Here is a 21,492-nt window from a genome sequence, read left to right as displayed (position 1 = left end):
TGGAGAGTGGAGCTGCTTTTGTCTCTCCAGTCTGTGGTAGCATCAGCTCCTAGGGCGTGGACTACACCGGTTAGCTCATCATCACTCTCGCCATTTGAGAATGGTACCTGAAAAAAATATCTATTACAGAACCCTGAAAAAAACTTGAGTATGGATAGCCGACTTCGGGATGAAAACGCAGAATAACATCAGGGACGTTGACGTTGTAAGAGTGAATGTGACAATATTGGACAAATTCAAGTCAATGGGTGTGCTCATAGGTAGTTTTATGTTTTTTTAACTGCTTGTCTTTCAACACAAGCAGTGTGAAAAGCATTCAATTACCATATCAGACCACACGCGCAATTTTTTTTTTATCTGATTTCATGTTGCAATGACACTAGCAAGTAGCACAGCAGGATTGCAGATAAGCTACTGCAATACTATAAAGGATCAAAACAATTTGGTTCGAGTTGTTACGCAGTCGCCAAAACAATTACCTCATTAAAATATCTCACGTCATGTATGATAATCTAACATTGCCATGAAGTACACGTAATTGTACTTGTTTTATCACGTTATACTTTCATATATAAAATGAGATATTTTAAAATAAAATAACATAATTCATGCAATTACATTAACCTCTCAGCATCAATTCCTGCCACTCCATGCTCCCTTATGGACGCACATTAATGACGTCACACTGTCTCTTGAAGGTCCAAGAAAAGGAGGACTTTTTCACAGTTCTGGCTTCATGACATTGTTGTGACAAGCAGTAATAAAATTTCACTTTCGTTCACGTGATAACTTTATTTGTTGCTTGTGTTGGGTGGAGGAGGGTTTTTAACACACGTAATTATGAATCATAACATTGGCCGTCAAAGCCAAAGTGTTAAATTTTTACAGATGATCTTATTAAAACAAAAATACATTCAAATAATTTGCTCATGCCACCCTCTAACTCACCCACCTATTCACTGACCCACTCCCTCACAAAACTTTCTGCTATTTCGCTTGCACTCCTCTTTGGAACTCCCTCCCATCATTGTCTCTGTTCCCAAGCGCTTATAAAAACAACCTTGCTCAATAAAAAAAACTCGTTCACGTTGCTGTTTGTTGCTGGCCTCTTGACATGTTGGGACTTTGTGCCTGTGCTCAGCAGCTGTGCTAACAAAAAGAGGAAGTACTGCATCTGCATGATGTGTACACGTGTACAACACAAGCGACTGTGATACCCAGCTTAAACCATGCATTGCGTTTAGTGCACAAATACTTTTAAGACTCTTTGATTAAATTTCAATGAAGTGTTCACTTTTTAGCTCAGTCTGTCTGTCTTTAATGGGGAGCTGCGATACATCTCTAAACTATAAGCAAAACTCGAGTATGAAGTTTAAATTGCGACGATGAACTTACCCTAGAGAAATTAGGTCCCTTTGCTCACAGGGTTATTTACGAAAAACTTGGCGACGAGAAACCAGCACTAAAAGTATTCACCTTGTAATGGTTAGCACAAAGAACCTGCCATCCACGGGCCATCAATTCGATTCCATCTCCTGGCGTGGCAATTTAAGCAATGGTGCCACTCACAATCAGTGTATTTGTAGTGGTGGTATTGACGTGCGCCGACTGTGACAGTGATGGATCACGGGGCGGCGCGGGGTGCGGGGTTGGGCACGCGTTGTGGGCGTGGTGTGGACGCGCGCGCCGGGAGTGACAGATGACGGGGCGGCGCGGCGTGAGTGGTGAGGCACGATGAGATGTGGGAAAAGAGGATCGTAGCCAGCGCCCGGCGATTGGTCGAATAAGTGGGTGCTCGCAGCGACGTCCGCAGGTGGGGTATAAAGGGGGACGCGCGAGAGCACTCGGGGAGAGTTACCCAGTTGAAGACCCGAAGACGGAGCTGAAGACTTAGTCACCGAGTAGCTAAGTGGATGTTGGTCATCCGAGTAGCTCAGTGGCGTTAGTCGCCGAGTAGCTAAGTGGATGTTGGTCATCCGAGTAGCTCAGTGGCGTTAGTCGCCGAGTAGCTAGGTGGATGTTGGTCATCCGAGTAGCTCAGTGGCGTTAGTCGCCGAGTAGCTAAGTGGATGTTGGTCATCCGAGTAGCTCAGTGGCGTTAGTCGCCGAGTAGCTAAGTGGATGTTGGTCATCCGAGTAGCTCAGTGGGCGTTAGTCGCCAAGTAGCTAAGTGGGTGGTTGTCACCCGAGTACTAAGTGGATGTTGGTCATCCGAGTAGCCCAGTGGCGTTAGTCGCCGAGTAGCTAAGTGGATGTTGGTCATCCGAGTAGCTCAGTGGGCGTTAGTCGCCAAGTAGCTAAGTGGGTGTTTGTCACCCGAGTACTAAGTGGATGTGGGTCATCCGAGTAGCTCAGTGGGCGTTAGTCGCCAAGCAGCTAAGTGGGTGTTTGTCACCCGAGATATAAAGTAGGTGTTAGTCACCTGTAACCAAGTTTGATAAAATAAAGAGTGTGTTACCCGTGAAGTCGTCTCCCGCCGAGTTACTACGTTACAACTGGCGTCAGAAGTAAACCTGTCTTCAAGGAGTATGGACACAAGGAAGACTACCCGTACCCACGAGCGAGGTCGGGATGACGACGGCGTACCGGGGACACCGACCTCGGGAGTAGAGGACGAGGAGTTGCCGCCGATGCAGCACTTCGCGGTGATGGCCGACGCTCCGCTTGCCTCCGACACCAGCCTCCAGGACGCGCACTCCCGGTTGGCGGAGTTGCTACTCGCCGCCGCCGCTGTCTTGGCCGACATCTCCGTTCCGGCGAGCGGAAAAAACGGCTGCGGGGGTCGTGGAGGAAGCGACGTTGGAGGATTCCCGCCAAAAGGCGCTTCGCGCCAAAAGTCTGGAAGTTGCCGCCGTTTTTGGGGGGCCGCCACCGGTTGGCGGGAAAGACGGACGCCACGTGGCCGGACACCTCCGCGCAGCGCAGCCCACGTCATCAGCGCGCGCCGGAGCCCTCCATTTTGCGCCTGACAACCGAGCCGACATTTTACACAACTCCAGCGGAGCGCGGGAAAATCTCTCCGACGTCGACGACGATCGGGTCCTCCAGCAAAGATTGCCCGCGCTGTCGGCGTTCAAGGCGGATGGGGGCGACTGGGGAGCCTTCCAACGAAGGTTCCTCGCTCATCAGGAGATGTCGGGGTGGTCCGACACCACTGCCCTGCGTGCGTTGCCAGCGATGCTTGACGACGACGCGCTTGCAGCCTTCACATCTGCTGCAAGGTCGTCCCGCTCTACGCTCCAGGCCGCACTACACCTGATGGCGAAGGTGTTCGGGCCGCCCTCCACGTGTCGCCACCAGTTCTACGATCGGCGGAAGGTAGCTGGGGAAACGACGCTAGCCTACCGCACGGCACTACTCGCCTTGGCGGACGCAGCTTTTCCCCGCATGGATAAGGAGGGGAAGGACGCCATGGTGACGGAGCAGCTGCTGGTGTTGGCCCACGAGTTGGGGGTCCCCATCAACGTGGCAGACGAGATGGAGATCTGCTCCCTGGCGATCGCCACGAGCATTCACGCGTACGAGGTCCTCAAACGCAAGCCGGGGGTTGTCTGCAAATGGCCGGGGAACGCGGCACTGGCCGCCACGATCGCCGAACCTCAGCCAGCTGCGGTGCAGGAGCAGGCCTTCGCTGCATCGCGTCCGGGGGAGTGGAGAACGGGAGGTCGTTCGCCCACACGTTCGCCCCGCAAGCTGGAGCAACCGAAACCTACGACGTCCGTCGTCTGCTACAACTGCGGCCTTCGGGGTCACGTCGCAGCCGGGTGCCGGGCCCCGCGTCAGCGCGCCGCAGGACCACGTCGGGACGACGACCAGGGCCACAAGTCATCCCAACAAAACCCGGTGCCTCGGGCTTGACGGCTGCTGACCGTCGAGAGCCTGAACCCCGGGGCACGCACGAGTCCTCGATGCCTGGCCGATGTCTTCCTGAACCGCCGGCACCACCGGACGTTCAACCGCGTCTGGTGCCGTACGACGGACCGGCAAGGCGGACTCGGGCTAGGTCTCAACAATTTTCATGAAGACGTTTTTTTGCTCTACACCGAGCTCGCCCGGTGTTCCCCTCTGCCGGGGTAATGTCCCGTTGTAGGGACGCTCGGAAGAAAAGGGGACACTGCACGAGTCGAAAGAAAAAAAAAAATTTCCATTTTTTTTTTTTTTACACATACACATTGCTATTGTCACTCGCCGGTTTGTATATATTGTTCTATTGTCGCGGTGGCATTGGTTGAGGGTTGCGGATGGTAGTGTTCGCGTCGTGTTGTGTTGTTAGGTTAGTTGTTGTTCTTGTTGTTGTGTTGTGTTACGGGGCACACAGGGGGGTTTGTATATTTTTTTATAGCAGCCGGGGCGGCTGCGAGCTATGTGGTAGGGGGTGATGTAGTGGTGGTATTGACGTGCGCCGACTGTGACAGTGATGGATCACGGGGCGGCGCGGGGTGCGGGGTTGGGCACGCGTTGTGGGCGTGGTGTGGACGCGCGCGCCGGGAGTGACAGATGACGGGGCGGCGCGGCGTGAGTGGTGAGGCACGATGAGATGTGGGAAAAGAGGATCGTAGCCAGCGCCCGGCGATTGGTCGAATAAGTGGGTGCTCGCAGCGACGTCCGCAGGTGGGGTATAAAGGGGGACGCGCGAGAGCACTCGGGGAGAGTTACCCAGTTGAAGACCCGAAGACGGAGCTGAAGACTTAGTCACCGAGTAGCTAAGTGGATGTTGGTCATCCGAGTAGCTCAGTGGCGTTAGTCGCCGAGTAGCTAAGTGGATGTTGGTCATCCGAGTAGCTCAGTGGCGTTAGTCGCCGAGTAGCTAAGTGGATGTTGGTCATCCGAGTAGCTCAGTGGCGTTAGTCGCCGAGTAGCTAAGTGGATGTTGGTCATCCGAGTAGCTCAGTGGCGTTAGTCGCCGAGTAGCTAAGTGGATGTTGGTCATCCGAGTAGCTCAGTGGGCGTTAGTCGCCAAGTAGCTAAGTGGGTGGTTGTCACCCGAGTACTAAGTGGATGTTGGTCATCCGAGTAGCCCAGTGGCGTTAGTCGCCGAGTAGCTAAGTGGATGTTGGTCATCCGAGTAGCTCAGTGGGCGTTAGTCGCCAAGTAGCTAAGTGGGTGTTTGTCACCCGAGTACTAAGTGGATGTGGGTCATCCGAGTAGCTCAGTGGGCGTTAGTCGCCAAGCAGCTAAGTGGGTGTTTGTCACCCGAGATATAAAGTAGGTGTTAGTCACCTGTAACCAAGTTTGATAAAATAAAGAGTGTGTTACCCGTGAAGTCGTCTCCCGCCGAGTTACTACATTACATATTTATTACCAAAATTACACTGGCATCAGTTATGGGTTCCTAATATTGGGAAACGGTAAATTATCCTGAAAATGCTTGCTGATTTACACTTGTTATTGGAATTTAACGTGTAAAACATACTACAGCATTTAACTAGGGTGGCCTGTCGGATTTGAACCCTTGGACCTCCGTAACAAGCGGCGAATGCAGTACCCCTGGGCCATGTCACCACCCTGCACACCGGAGGTTTTGTTGACGTACTCTCACCTGCCAGGGCCAGCTGTTGGGTGCCGCCTCATCACCGTTGACGATGCGGCCCTGCTGGAGGTTAATTTTGATTCCTTGAAGCTTCAGGTTGCGCCGTAACGCAGCTCCATCCTCCTGGGCTGAGATAAAACCTTGGACACGTAGACAACAACGCGATATTAATATCATAATTCAGAATGTGTAACCCGCTTTTTCTATTAAGAAAGCGAGATTTAGAGGTGCGGGAACAACAGACAAGTGGGTAGAGCAGCCAGTGCCGACGTTATAATGATATAATTACCCAAGCTCTGTGGTCCTATATTGGTATGTTGTACCAACTCCGTAAATTCGTGTTTTTACATTTGGGAGGAAACTTGAAACCAATGCGTGCGGGAAGGGTAACACTCAGTCTCCAACAATTTCCCAAGCTCTGTGGTCCTATATTGAGATGTTTCGCCAACTCTAAGTATAAAAGTGTTTATACATGGGGGTGAATCAGAATTCCATTGCGCACGTTTTTTTATGTCTATATGTGCGTATGGCTAGTGGGGAGTGGGAATGTAGTGATTCAAACTTGGATCGCCGGGTTTGTAGAGCACTACAAACCCCGCGATCCGAGTTCGATTCTCGCTCACGGCCAACACCAGTGACGATTATCTGAACCGATCATGGACCTACCCTAGGTCGACAACGGCCTCAAATGAGTACCTGGTGCGGTGTGTAAACATCGCCACTCGGGAGACAAATGCGACCGTGCATGGTGCTGACCACCCACCCCCTCGTGTGCCGTTCTGGCCTCCATAGGTGTGCATATATTCTTTGTGTGCATATGTCTGGGGGAGAGCGATAGAGTATCGGTTAGAACTCTGTGTTATGAAGCGGAATTCGATTCCTTCTCACGGGTAACACCAGTAAGGCTATATTATAACGATTGTCTTTGTCTGTGTGAGTCTGTGAGTCTGCGAGATACTCACCCTCACTGAGCAGCAGCACCAGCAGGAGGCTGAGGATGTTCACCGTGCACATCTTTGCCTCTGAGGTCTCTGGGTTTTCGTATCTGTCCACTACCACCAAATATGCTGCTATTTAAACCCCTGGCCTCCTCCTCTCACCTCCTCTAATATCACTCAATACCCCCTGTCACAATGCTCTCAGCGTCCACCCACATCTCCGACACCCTTTCATTGCATGTGTTTATGAATTTGCATACAGCATAAGCACATTGCCTCGTTCAGTGTTATTATGCAGGTAATACTGAATTCAGATCCATACAGCCATACATGATGTGCGTGTCCTCGTGTGTTACAATAGTGGGTGGATTTCCTTCCTGATTCCGACTGCTTTGGGTTGTTTTACATGACGCTTTCACGGATCGTTGGTGGTGCCATCACAACCCTCATTGTTTGTCCTGAGCTCGACAAATACCCACATAGCTGCATCATGGTTACCCATTCACGTCAAAGCAAGTTAATTTATTTAACGCAAGATGCAACATGTTACACGTTTATTTTTAGGTCAATGAGTTGTATAGATTCGCACTCTTGCAGGGTGTATCTATCTTGAGGTCCCCAATGTGGACTGTCGGGTGTAGTGGTGGCATTGCAGGGCAAGGCCATTCCATGCTTGGCGTCTTGTACACATTGACCACTGTGGTGTCGCTGATGCTGAACTATATTACAGAGATGTATTGAGGTCATCCTTGACATAAGTAGCGAGTCCATACTTGGGCTATATATTTAGCAGTGGCGGTAATGTATTAATTGATCTTGAAACGGTCGCCCTCATCCTCCATGCGTGTATCTTGGAGCATGATCGCTTCAATATTAATCGGTCTTCAGCTCCTTTGTTAGGTAAATACGTTTTTCGTGGAATATCCCTTTAATTTTGGCTGAACGTTGGTGTGGCTCATATTAATGGATATTTCTGACGTTGCTGCTTCTATTCTGACCGGGAGGATGCTTAGCGTTCTTCTGTCGCCAATTTGAGAACATTTGTTTTGTTTTCATACTTAACAGAGAAGACCACTAGACGAAAACGTGCTCTTGCTCTTCCACGTCACCTCCCCATTAAACACATTAGTGGACATTCGAATCGTGTCTACAGCCACACTTCAGTGGCCCGTGTCCACTCACCACTGCACCAGGAGGGGAAGTTAGTTTGAAATGTTAAGTCATAGTGCATGATCTTGATTTGAAGCTTTCGTGACTGCAATAATCCATACTCTTTGGTTCTTTTGGTAAAGTCACGTAGATAGAAAATTTATAGATCACGACGTTTTGATCGCAACACAAGCAATTGTCATCAGGTGAGACAAACACAGCAGGAGAAATGCTGAGGCAGGAGAAAGAGCTGCTGCAACAAGAGGTTATATAGGATTTACACTGAGACCTCCTTTACCAGTGGCAAAATATAGTAATAGGTTTTTACCCTTTCAACTGGTACAAAAACTGACACCTTTATACAAGGGATCATGTTTGCAGTAACCACAACACAAGCAGTCAAAATGCAAACAAAAAGAAACAACTCTGATAATGATATGCACTGTCCTTGAAGTTGATTGGTCCACACCCGAGACAGCTTTTCTTAGAGCCTAGTCTCCATGGAGGTTATATACGCTTGAGGTGGGCTCAACCCAAGGGTAAGTGGGCGGAGCTAGAGATGGAATTTTCAAGTAAATGTAAGATATTAGCATATCAATGTGAGACGGCTCAAGCAACTGGGGGCTGTGCCAATGAGAAGATTAGCATGTCAATGTCAGGGAACCGGGAAACAAAAAACGGCAAGAGCAACTACGAGGAGAGACCAGCATGTCAACGAGAGAGCCACACATGGAGCGAGAGAGACACACAGAGAGAGAGAGAGACACACACAAAGATACACACACAGAGAGAGAAACACACAGAGGGACAACCCACAAACAGAGAGACATCCACATAGAGAGAGACACACACACAGAGAGACACACACACACAGACAAACACATAGAGACACACACAGAGAGACACAGAGAGAGACACATACAACGAAACATTACAGCCAGTTATAGTCTGTTAAAAAACGAGAGCTCCCGCCACATCGAGGGAAAGGGGCAATGGTAGCTGTGTTAGTGAGATACTTAGCCCGTTAATGTGAAGACATATAACCTGGTGATGTATTCAGACAGTCGGAAATAACTGCTGACAGGTAGGATGAAAACATCACAGTCAGTTAAGAATTTACCTGGTTAATAACGTCCTTCCAATGATTGCTCAGTTTGTACCCATCTTCTCGGTTGAAGTTGTGTTTTTGTTTATATATCTGGATGGCTTCATGAACAAAATCTCTGATGATAGCCGGTGGGTTTGTAGAGTACCTTCGTCTTGGGAAAATCATATTCGTGTGAGCCCACAGCGTTAAAACAATGATCAGCAACGGCAGAGGTGTAGTGACATAAGAAGGGAGGGGCTGCTGGGGGCTCTGGGACCCTGGGTGGGCCAGACGCTTATCTTGAGATGGTGACATGCTGCCAAGGATTTGGAATTGTCATGCTGGCTCTCAAATATCTTGGGGTGCAGATCCTGACCAGGATGGCCCAGCGGGTGTTGCGTGTCTAACACGAGAGTTGTGGTCCCGTCATGCTATGGCTGATGGCTTGACCTGACAGCCCGGAGATAGAGACACTCCGTGGCATGTCTAGCCTAGGGGGCTGTGTGCTCACATGGCTCGGAGAGTGTGGTCCCGTCATGCTATGGCTGACGGATTGACCTGACAGCCCGGAGATTGAAACACTCCGTGGCATGTCTAGCCTAGTGGGCTGTGCGCTCACAGGGCTCGGAGAGTGTGGTCCCGTCATGGAATAGCTGATGGCTTGACCTGACGGCCCGGAGGTTGAGACCCTCCGTGGTGCGTCTGGAGCAGTAGGCTCGCCCTGACGGCCCGGAGATTGAAACACTCCGAGGAGCGTTGAAACAGTGGGCTGGAGATTCGTGGTGTTCAGGTGTAGTTGTCCCATTACGTTGGGACTGTATTCCTCAGTTGTTAGGGTGCATGTAGTGCAGGGAGTGAATGATGGGTCGTCTCAGATCGGTCGGTACAGCTATATGCTGCGATGCGAGTCTTGGAGAGAGATTGGGTCTCAGCTCGGTCGGAACAGCTATATGCTGCGATGCGAGTCTTGGAGAGAGATTGGGTATCAGCTCGGTCGGTACAGCTATATGCTGCAATGCGAGTCTTGGAGAGAGATTGGGTCTCAGCTCGGTCGGTACAGCTATATGCTGCGATGCGAGTCTTGGAGAGAGATTGGGTCTCAGCTCGGTCGGTACAGCTATATGCTGCGATGCGAGTCTTGGAGAGAGACTGGGTTGAAGCCCCCCGATATGGCCGACGCGTGCTACTGGTTGTGATGCCGCGAAGGAAAGGCGGTGGGGTGGTAACACGGAAATTCCCCCCCGATATGGCCTACGTGCGCAGTTTTAGGATGGAGGTGCCACGTTGGAAAGGCGGGGGGTGCTAACGGTTGACATGTAATGTCGGTGGTGGTCCTCATTGAGGGCTGCTGGGACGCAAGCACGGGATGCCTTTTGGAGATGCGGTTCGTGCGTGCGGCCACCATTTATGGACAGGAGCAGGCAGATTTATTTTGTTTGTGTCATGTCAATTTAATATATATCTTTTAAAATGTAGATACTGGAGCAGCCCTGAAGTGCGACTTCTTTGCCCAGTACATAGGTCGGCCCTGAAGTACGACTTCTCGACCCGGGACGTAGACAGACGTCCAGATTAGTGTGTGTAGAGGGATGCTCGACATGTTGGTCTTCGCCTTCTCTCCACCTGACGGATGGGAGGCTGGCAGGGTGGTGTGGAACCCTGCCATCCATGCGGTGGTTGTGCATCCAACGCGTCGGAATCTGTATATTTGTTGTTGTTAATTCCCCGTTTTCTATGCTGATCCCAAGGAGGGCTAGGTGTGCCGCGGGTCGTTTGTTCACGTGTCATTGCTTCACCTTTTTGTTGATTGATGCTTGTATATAGTGTAGAGTTGTACAGGTTGGTTATGGTATTTATGGTTGCTTTCTTGTTCTCTTTTCTTTTCCTGTTGAGGCTCGCATATTTTTTTTCTCTCTCTCTCTCTCTCTTTCGTTAATTTAAACTTTCTAATTATTGACAGCCGGGACGGCTGGAGGCTACATAAAGGGGGGTAATGTAGTGACATAAGAAGGGAGGGGCTGCTGGGGGCTCTGGGACCCTGGGTGGGCCAGACGCTTAAGCCTCTTTGCACCAGGCGTTGGGTTCTCAGGCGGGTCCAGACGCTTAAGCCTCTTGGCACCAGGCGTTGGGTTCTCAGGCGCCTAAGCCTCTTGGCGCCGCCAACGGGGGGGGGGGGGGGGGGGGGGCTGTGTGTGCTCTGTGGGATGTCTGGTGGCGCACACGGCACCACCCCTCGTTGGACCAGGCATAAAAGGAGAGCTCCCTGGACGATCAGGGCCCAGTTGTAACTCAAGACCCAAGACCCACGACCAGCCATCTGAAGACCCTGGGATGCTGTGAGAGCCAGTGGTGGGACTCTGGAACTCCCGACTCTACGACCTTGTGAGGGTGAGTTCTAGAGCGTAGCCAGAGTAGTGTATCTAGGCTGTGTACCTAGGCTGTAACAGAGTATCAGGACTGTTGGAGAGTTGGAGTGTTGGACTGTTGGAGTGCTGGAGTAGTGTTGTATCGTAATAAAGAAGTTACATCTACAAGTGTCTCCGGAACCCGTTACAGAGGTATTGGCCCTACCGTGTTTCAGATCTGCCTTGTGTTCGCGAACGCGGTCCGAGACATGTCGTTTCGTTTCCCCAATGTAACTGCTGCCGCAGCCACAACATAATTTGTCAGGAATCACATCCTTTACAGATGGGATCAAATCACGGATTTTGTGTACTATGTTGAAACGAACCTGGATCTTGTGTTTGTTTAAGATTTTGGAAATATTTTTGGTAACCCCTGCTATGTATGGCAAGGTGATGGTTTTGATTGGATCCTCAGATGGTTGTCTCCCCATGGCTGGGGAGACAGCTTTGCAGATTGTACGATCAGAATATCTATTCATCCTGAGGGCTTGGTGTACGTGCACCAACTCACTTGTTAGGTGGTGTTGGTCGGAGATGCAACGGGTCCTATGGTGTAGTGTTTTGATGATGGAATTCTTCTGGGCTGGATGATGGTGGGAGTCAGGCTTTAGATAGGCATCCGTGTGGGTGGCTTTCCTGTAGACCAGGCATGTCAAAATTTCATACGGCCCGCAGCTTCGGTCTTATAATGTGTTATTTATGGCTCGCTAGCTCTGTCAGAATACAGAAATCAATAAACTTTAAAGATGTCATTCCTCCTTTCACCACACGGTGGCAGCACCATTCTAATGCTATCTGGCTCTGCATCCGTGCCACGAACCCTTCTCGAATCATTTCTGCCATGGCGATTGCAAAAAAAGAGAGAAAAGTTGACATTGAGGGCCGCCGCTTTCAGGAGCGGTGGGAATTACAATACTTCTTCACTGAAAATCGAGGCAATTGTGTATGTCTAATTTGTAAAGAGACGGTTGCCTTGTTTAAGGATTTCAACGTAAAGCGACACTACGAGACTAAACATGCTACAACATACGACAAGCTAACAGGGCGTGACCGAGCTTAAAAAGTGAAGCAACTCCAAGCTGCTCTGGCATCGCAACAGTGATTCTTCACGCGAGCCTGTGAGTCAAAGGAAAACTTCACCAAAGTCAGCTACGAAGTGGCCATGTTAATAGCTAAACATGGCAAACCTTTTACTGAAGGTCCGTTTATCAACTGGGTCATGAAAATGGTGGAGAACATTTGCCCAGAGAAGAAGCAAGAATTTATGAATGTTTGCCTGGCACGCAACACTGTGGCACGGAGAGTTGAGAACATATCGTCAGATATTCAGAGACAACTGGGGGAAAGGGGAGTGGCTTTTGATTATTTCTCATTAGCCTGCGATGAAAGCACCGATGCATCTGACACTGCACAACTACTTATTTTTTAAAGAGGAGTTGATGACAACATGAACGTGACAGAGGAGTTGCTTGACCTCAAAAGCCTTAAAGGGCAAACCAGAGGAACAGATGTATTCGTTTCTGTTTGTGAGGCTGTTGATGATATGAAACTACCATGGAGTAAAGTTTATGGGATCATTTCCGATGGTGCGCCTGCCATGGCTGGTGAGCGAAGTGGATTGTCCACACTGATCTGCAATAAAGTCAGCGAAGAAGCAGGCAACGCTATTAAACTTCAATGTATCATTCACCAGCAGGCTCTCTGCGCCAAACATCTCAAATTTGACGATGTTATGAAACCAGTGGCAAAGGCAATCAATTCTATTCGCTGTAAAGCTCTATACCACCGACAGTTTCAGCAGTCTTTGTGTGACATCCAGGCTGAATACGATGACGTAATATATCACAACGATGTGAGGTGGCTAAGTCGGGGGTCCGCACTGCAGCGATTTTTCTCAAAGAGGAAATTGGAGATTTTTTGGGTGAGAAGGGACAACCAATGGAAGAACTGTCCGATCCGGTATGGCTGGCAAATGTGGCTTTTTTGGTTGACATAACGAAGCATCTGAATGCGCTGAAAGTTAATCTTCAAGGAAAAGTTGCAGTGGTGAGCCAGCTATATGCTCACATCAAGGCCTTTGGAACCAAACTGCAACTTTTCCAAAGACACTTGTCCCAAACAGAGCCCTGCACCGCGCACTTCCCAGCTTTGAAAGAGGTCATTGACAGTTTCCCACAGGACAACATTGGTGCGCAAATGAAGTTATGCAACAGCTATCGCATCTCTTTCTGTGGAATTTAACAAACGCTTTCGGGACTTTGCAGTTATTGAAAATGACATTGCTTTTCTCTTCTCCTTTCTTTGTGGACCCTGATGATGCTCCACCACTGCTGCAGCTGGAGCTCATTGAGCTGCAGTGTGACGATGAGTGCCGCGTGAAACACCAGCAGTGTTCTCTTGTTGACTTTTACCGGCAGCTGGACAAAAGCAGGTTTCCAGAAATGCGGTCATTCGCTAATAAAATGCTGAGCTTATTCGGCTCCACATATTTGTGTGAGCAAACATTCTCAGTCATGAACTTATACAAGAACCGATTGAGGTCAAGGATGAGTGACTCCCACTTGCGTGACATTTAACGCATCTCAAACACTGCCCTCAAGCCAGACCTGGTCTCTTTACTGAACTCTAGATCTCAGTATCACCCTTCTCATTAGTGTCAGCAAGTTATCTGTTCCCTGATCAATCTGAAATTGAGTGTTTTGAACGGTAACATCTGTCACTATTAACAGTGAAAAGCCTAAAGCACACTAATGCACTTGGACTTATGGCACTTGTTTTATTAAACTATTGAATAAGATTTGGTTATAACTGTTGATGTTATGTACCTGTAGATGTGACAGAAACTATTGCTTTCTGAAAGATCTTGTAAAAGACAAGGGCAAAAATCACTTGTTTTAAAGTGTAATGATAACAGACCACTTTGCATTACTTATACAGTAACTCCTGTTTAAAATGTTCATGAGGCAAAGATATTTAACTCATGTAAATTTAAGGTATTCTATACAGTTTGTTCAATGTTATCTGACTGAATGAAAGGCAGAATTGTGTTTTTAGAGTTGTTCACGTCTGCCTGAGTGGCTTATATTTGGTTACATTGTCATTTGAAAAATAAAGGTAATTGTGACAATGAAAATTGTTTTATAACAGTGTGTATTTTCACGTAACTTTTGTGGTGAAAAAATGTCAGAAGGAACTATTGGCCCCGGGCATCTTCACTTAATCAAATTTGGCCCTCTTGGCAAAATTTTGGACACCCCTGGTGTATGCGGTCGGCTGAACGGTTAGGGTCTTCTGGGTTTACAGTTCCATTTCATGGGCAGGCTTTATGGAGAGGGAGCCGTTTTCTAACGGGGGAGAGGGAGAGGGTGAGAGGGAGCATAGCAAGAAAAACATTATTTGGAAGGCGTAAGTGGGGGGTGTGTGTTATGGACTAACTGCCAACGTGTTAGATGAGTTAGGGTGCTGTGAGCCTGCCAGCTTCCCGTCACACCGCCCCCTCTCTGCGCCAATAACGGGGGCTCCGGGGTGACTACTGCTCTTCTCTGTCTCGGGTCCTACTCCGTGGTACATCCGGAGAGGGGCTCGATTGGGTGGGCAGAAAAGGAAGTGGTTTCAAGATTGTTTTCGATTCTGCCGGCTTTATAACCGAGATGTTCCATTTAGGCCAGTGTGTACAATCAATGTTACCAATGTTTTAGGGAGGGAGGTTAAGGGTCCTTCCAATTGCTCAGTATGACCTTCCCAGTCAAGATGTTTCAAGGCCTGAAGTGGGGTGTGACTTTGAAATGAAAGGGGGTTTTTGACCCCAGGAGGGAGGAGTCGAGTGGTCGTACAGAGTTTGTGTTGCTAACTCTGTTATCGTGTCTAGTGATGTCTGCATAGGGTTCTGCCACGTCAGGACATGTCCAAAAGGCATGCAAATATATTTTGAGGTGGTGCCTTATGGGCACCTGGGGCAGTCCGGTGGAATTAGAGAATTTTACTCTCCTCTCATTAGTGACGTATGTTCCATGCGTACATTTAAACTCGTTTTTTTTTAGTGGGTGCGATCTAGGGCCTGTCGAAGGGGTACACCAATTTTGTGCCTACTGTTAGGTGGGGGGGGATAGGTTGACAGAGCGGTTTCTCCCACAGTCCCATAGTCCTTGGCCTAGCCAGGTCCACCTTTGAGTGGAGGAGCGGTATGCTTCTGCCATGTATTTCTCGTCACCTGACACTAGCCACTTGATCGGGGGTCAGGTGCATTGGAGATCAGTATTCAGGGTTTTGATAACAGCGTCCCTTGATCTAGAGTCTTACCTATAACAGTGGGAGTTTGCGAGGCCACACAAGTGGATGTGGTTCCTTTGCCCCTCAGTGTGGTCACGATAGAGAGGGCGTGGCCGTCTCACAACTCGCAGCCACAAGAGACTCTGTGGTCCTCGGCATGGCGTGTCCCCGCACTCCAGCAGTAGACACACTGCTCCGACGCGTCTCCGTACAGTACACTCAGCACGGGGTATGGCATTCGCAGTTTCTGAGGTGGCACTGCTTGAGGTTCCTGTAGCAGTGGGTGTGGCTCCTCCATATTCCAGCAGTGGACCAGACCCTCCTGCAGCACGAGGTTTGGTTGCTCCACACTCCGACATGTTCAGTCCTTCGTGCTGGTGGTTGTTGGCTGATGGCTGGTTCCTGTTCCTGCCGCGTGAGTCATCATTTCTCTGACTTCCCAAAAGTGCTCTTTGGTTCTTTCGGTAAAGTCACATATAAAGATAAAATAATAAATAAAATACTAGCATACGACGTTTTGATTGCAACACAAGCAATCATCATTAGGTATAAATGAAATAGAAACACAAATCTAGTATACTTAGAAATGTAATGTAATACAACAGAGAGTCGGATAACATAACAGTCAACACCCTATCTGGTTGATTACGTTCTTCCTGAGAATGCTAAATTTGAGAGAGAGATAAAACACAGAACCAGAGACATATAGACAGACATATAAGCAGACAGATATCACAGAGATACATAGAGAGAGAACAAACATAGGCACACAGAGAAACCACGCCTCTGTGTCGAGGCCTTAAATAGAGAGAGGGGGCGGGGGCGGAGAGAGAGGGAGGGGTTAGAGAAATTAGCATGTCAATGCGTAGCACGGTGAGTGGTACGGTGCCAAAGCTTGAGAGAGGGGGCGGGGGCAGAGAGAGAGGGAGGGGTTAGAGAAATTAGCATGTCAATGCGTAGCACGGTGAGTGGTACGGTGCAAAAGCTTGAAAAAATTAAGAGACAGGGAGAGAGACACACTGAATTAATTAACCTAGCAAAATTTCGAAATGTAATGTAATGCAACACAGATAGTCGGTCAACACACAATTAACGCATAGCCTGGTTGATTACGTTTTTCAAAGATTGCTAAGTTAGAAGTTAAGTGTGAAATTTTAAAGAGAGACAAGACACAAACACGAAAAACAGACAAAAGCAGAGAGGGAGAGAGGGACAACAGCCGATAACACACAGAGAGAGCAGAACATAACAACGACAAAACGAGTGGAGACAGAGAAAGTACACTAAATCAAATAAACCTAGCAAAATTTCGAAATGTAATGCAATGCAACACAGAGAGTCGGTCAACACACAATTAACGCATAGCCTGATTGATTACGTTTTTCCAAAGATTGCTAAATTAGAAGTTAAGTGTGAAATTTGAAAGACACAGACACGAAGACCGATACACAAGCAGAGAGAGACAATAAAAACCCAGAGAGAGAGAGAGAGAGAAAAAACAAACTTAAAATTTCCCCGTAGAAGTGGTTCAAACTTAATTTGGAGCTTTCATGACTGCAGGAATTACTCTTTGGTTCTTTCGGTAAAGTCACGTATAAAGATAAAATAATAAATTAAATACTAGCATACGATGTTTCGATTGCAACACAAGCAATCATTATTAGGTATAAATGAAATAGAAACACAAATGTAGTATACTTAGAAATGTAATGTAATACAACAGAGAGTCGGATAACATAACAGTCAACACCCTACCTGGTTGATTACGTTCTTCCTGAGAATGCTAAATTTGAGAGAGAGATAAAACACAGAACCAGAGACATATAGACAGACATATAAGCAGACAGATATCACAGAGATACATAGAGAGAGAACAAACATAGGCACACAGAGAAACCACGCCTCTGTGTCGAGGCCTTAAATAGAGAGAGGGGGCGGGGGCGGAGAGAGAGGGAGGGGTTAGAGAAATTAGCATGTCAATGAGTGGCACGGTGAGTGGCAAGGTGCAAAAGCCTGAGAGAGGGGGCAGGGGCGGAGAGAGTGGTCTTTGTGTTGCATTTTTTAACACTTTCATTTGCATAATCTGGAGCAGATCAAACCTAGATGCTTTGTTGAATGAATTATGCCCAGACTTGTATCACTTTTCATATCATATTTAGGCATGCTCCAACTCCCACTTTCACAAACAAGCAAAACTTTTCATACCCCCCCCCACCCTCCGCAAACACACATCGGACAAGCTGAATGTTGGAGGATGGATTCTCTTTCACCTCATCACAAGTGTAGTGTAATAGCGCCGGCCGGTGGACAGCAGCGACAGCTGTTGTGGACAGACAATACACATGCCGGTGAGGGCATGCACGGGGTGTGGGTAGAGAGGGGAACTAGGGTAAGGGTCAAGGAGAACGCAATCTGGAGGCCCCTGGAACTTGCTAGCGGGTTCGAAAATGGGGGCGTGGTCAGGGCGGAGCCAGGCCGTGCTGGGTAGCATAAAATGAGCCGAGAGCGGGGGGCTCAGGGCGGCCGGTTCTGGGAGTAGACTCGTCTCGTCGTTGCTGTCGTCTCGTCGCCCTCGTCGCTGCCATCTTAACGAGATATTTCGCTGCTGGAAGTTGTTACGTATCTCAGTCAGCACCATCAGTGTTTGACGGTTAGGGTTGTGTACAGGCTAGGCGAGTCCGCACGTGGCCCGACAATTATTTTATTTACCACTTCCATCCGCGCCTCTTTCCCGCACTGCGCACGTGTCTCAGTCATAGTTTTGGTAAGCACACAAGCTGCTAACTCCTAGCCAAAATGAGTAAAAAAACAAACGTCGCTGGAGAACTTATTTGAAAAGGGGGAAAGACCCAATGATGAACCTCCACCCCCCCCCCCCGGTCCGTGAAAAAATTGTCTTCCACAAAACTGGTCCCTGGTGCCAAAAAGGTTGGGGACCAAATGCACGTTGATTCTAAATATGGAGGGAAAAAACGGAGAAAATTCCACGTGACAACGGGGAGAACATGCAATATGTACAGGCTTCAGGATCTGATCGAACCCACGACTTTCTGTATACCAGGCGAGGTAGTTAACATCTCGCCACAGTGGCGCCCTTACGCTGGGCTTTGTCTACTTGCGATCTTACCATTTCACCCAACTCCAACACACTCGTGGTGCACTCTACTGGATGTGAATCCGCAAAAACTTTAAAATCACACGTTCTGCGGCTTGTTTCCCCAGGGTAACCTGATACTGCACCCCCTTCCCACAAATTTGTTATTTAAACCTTATGGCGGTACCCCGGGGTATCATAGTACCCCGGCTCTCGCATAATGTCCGTGATGCAGTCATTTTTAGTCTGTTGATGGCCAGCAATGCGGCAATCGACTCATCTCGACGAGCTATGCACAATGACTATTCAAAGTTGTATTTTTCGATAACAGATGTTTTTATGCTAATGTTTGGCGTTTCGACATCACGGAGTAGCACTGATTTCGTATTGATTGGTACCCCAGTCGCGGAGTTAAGTACACACCTGTAAAAAAGTAGTGTCCCAGAAATAAAATATTTAATTGCCTCGGCCATTTTGTATTATTATCGCCATAAGGATCCTTCGTCAGAAACACGATGACACAACAGCACCACAGTTCACCACATCCAATAGTACCGTCTACAACATTCGGCAGCACTGTCACCCACTGTCAGGAGATCGCGACCAATATCATCCATAACGGAGGTTTGTTTCTTGGGTTATATCGTGTAAATATATAAATGCGTCCTTAAACCCGCCTCTATATAAGAAACGAAACAGGTGGACTTCTCCACAAATCTGGCTGTCGCCTGGTGAAACTAGTTGCAATTACTGGCAAAACGTCGGACTCACATTGTAAATGTCGCTTGGCTCTCCAACACACCGGTGTGCTGTACTAGTGACAAATTGGCACGTTCTGTTTACGTCACAACCCTTACTAGTTGGCTGTGTCGGGTGGTGGCGGGTTTAACGACACATTTATATATTTACGCGATCTAACCAAAAAACAAAACCTCATGTCAAGAGATCCTGGCCAATTCCCTTGGCTCCCACTGGCTCGAATCCACCCGCTTGCACATACTCCTCTCTGGCACAGGGCGGCGCTAGAGACCGCTTCGCTATCCAGGGAAGTATGTCGGTTCACACCGGCGCCACTGACACCTGCAGTCACCCCCATCCGCTCCATCGCCTCCACTGTCTATGCCGGGGTCGGGGGGGACCAGCCAGCTGAGACGGCCGATGCCTTCCTCCCCCAGGGCCGCATGTGAGAGGAGGGGCGGCAGATCAGCCTCGGACGTGGATGTCGGGACATATAAGGGGCCGTCCTTAAATGACGTCACGCTATTTTGGACGATTTTTGACTCCCCCCCCCCTTCGTCACACGACGTCACAAAAAGTCAGACCCCCCCTCCCTCAAATATGACGTCACAAAGCTCTGCCCCCACCCCCCCAAAAAAACATGCTTCAAATCGCTTTAAACTATTGTCATTGTAGTGCGTATTTAATGTGGCGCTGCACTCTGATGTTGTAGGAGAAAACATTTGTTAAAACGTCTATTTAATTAAGTAGAACGTGTTGTCTATGTTAATTTAAAGATTCGCATTTTGATGTGACGTCACATTTCTCAACCGCCCCCCCCCCCTTCGTCACACATCGTCACAAATGTCTGACCCCCCCTTCTAGGTGCGTGACGTCATTTATGGACGGCCCCTAACTCGCACACGAGCCCTGAACATGGTCCCACGGTGATGGGTGGGGGGGGTGATTCAGCATTGGGAAGGGACCTCTTAGGATTCTTCAGGATGATTATCCTCCTGGTTCCCCAAGGCGAATGGGTTGCCAGGGATGTGGTTGCTGTTGACATCCGTCCGTGCGTTGTGTCACCCTGGCTGTCTTGTGTTTTTTTCCCACCTTCCCTCGCCGGAGTTACGCTGTGGGTGTGTTTCTGCCTGCAGGATTTGTCATTTTTCTTTCCATTTTAGAGCGTGAGCATGCTTTTGTTGTTTCCCGCTTTCCCCAGCCGTTGTGTTGCTCGAGCGCGAGTTGTCATTTGGGGAATGTGCTGCGGGGGGTGTGCGTCCGCGCGCCGAGGTGGGACGCACACACAGGAGAGCGATGCATTCAGGGGCGACTCGCGCCGACACTTTCTTTATTGGGGCAACATTGTGCAATGTATCTAGGTATTGGGCTTGCACCGGCGCCGTGCAGCGGGGTTGTTTCGTCGAGGAAGACTTCGCTTTAAAGGGGGGGGGGGGGGGTGGGGGGGGATGTAGGATACTCAGGGCAGATGTAATGACCACGGCTGTGATAACCTAGAAGAGGAAAGCAGCACGTAGCTAAGAAAAGAGCCTCATAGCTCTCCCATAATGTGTTGGAGGAAATGCCGTACGGGGGGGAGTCACGGGCGGAGAGAGATAGAGATGGCTGTGTAAGGGGAGCTGGACAAGAGACATAATTAGAGTTAATACTTGACTGTCTCCCTCGTGGAGTTCATTACACTGTTAACACTGTCACACTGTGCAGAAATCTATTCTCAGGTATTTACACTCACTGACACTGTTACCCTGCACTGAGAGCTATTTCCCAGCATCTCTTCATTGTCAGTGTAATGATGAATGCTACACTAAAACAACATATCACGAAATAAATTATCGGCTAAACAGTGTATCAAAAAGTGTAAGAACGTGTCAGTTGGTGATAGTCTGAGAAGTGCAATCAAACATGTTGAAGAAGCGTTGAAATTGAATGGGTACAATGATGCACAAAATCAAGAGGGCACTGAATGCTAAAAACCAAATCAAATAACACGACCATTGAAACTGACCAAGTAAATACAACTATGAAAACACCGTACATTATGGGGGTAGCTGAAAAACTAGCTATATGTTTGGAAAAACAAAACATCCTAGTCAACTTTGGCATGGTACATAAAATACAGAAATCAATATCTGGTACAAAAGATGTATTACCGAAGCTATCAACAGAAGGTGTGAACCGGATTAATTACTCTTGTGGAAAATGCTCTGTTGGGCAGAAAGGACGAAGGATCAGCATGAGACTAAAATAACACCAAAGGAATATGAAATACTCCCAGAACACGC

At 48.6% G+C, this 21,492-nt stretch overlaps 1 protein-coding gene across 1 annotated transcript in view; it reads right to left on the bottom strand.

Annotated features, from left to right (window-relative positions):
* Positions 1 to 6,601, bottom strand: part of LOC144737502 (elastase-1-like) — a 51,057-nt gene extending 44,456 nt beyond the window's left edge. Inside the window, exons 1-2 of the mRNA XM_078620220.1 lie at positions 6,493 to 6,601; positions 5,540 to 5,670 (exon numbers count right to left, since the gene is read on the bottom strand). Coding sequence (XP_078476346.1) covers positions 5,540 to 5,670; positions 6,493 to 6,544 — 183 coding nt within the window. The 5' untranslated portion in view covers positions 6,545 to 6,601. The remainder of the gene's footprint in view (positions 1 to 5,539; positions 5,671 to 6,492) is intronic.
* Between the last annotated feature and the right edge of the window lie 14,891 nt (positions 6,602 to 21,492).

This window comes from Lampetra planeri, chromosome 70 (genome assembly GCF_965212315.1).
Source record: "Lampetra planeri chromosome 70, kcLamPlan1.2.h2, whole genome shotgun sequence".
NCBI lineage: Eukaryota > Metazoa > Chordata > Hyperoartia > Petromyzontiformes > Petromyzontidae > Lampetra > Lampetra planeri.
Note: the sequence above shows the minus strand (reverse complement) of the source record. Positions and strands in the feature narration are given on the sequence as shown.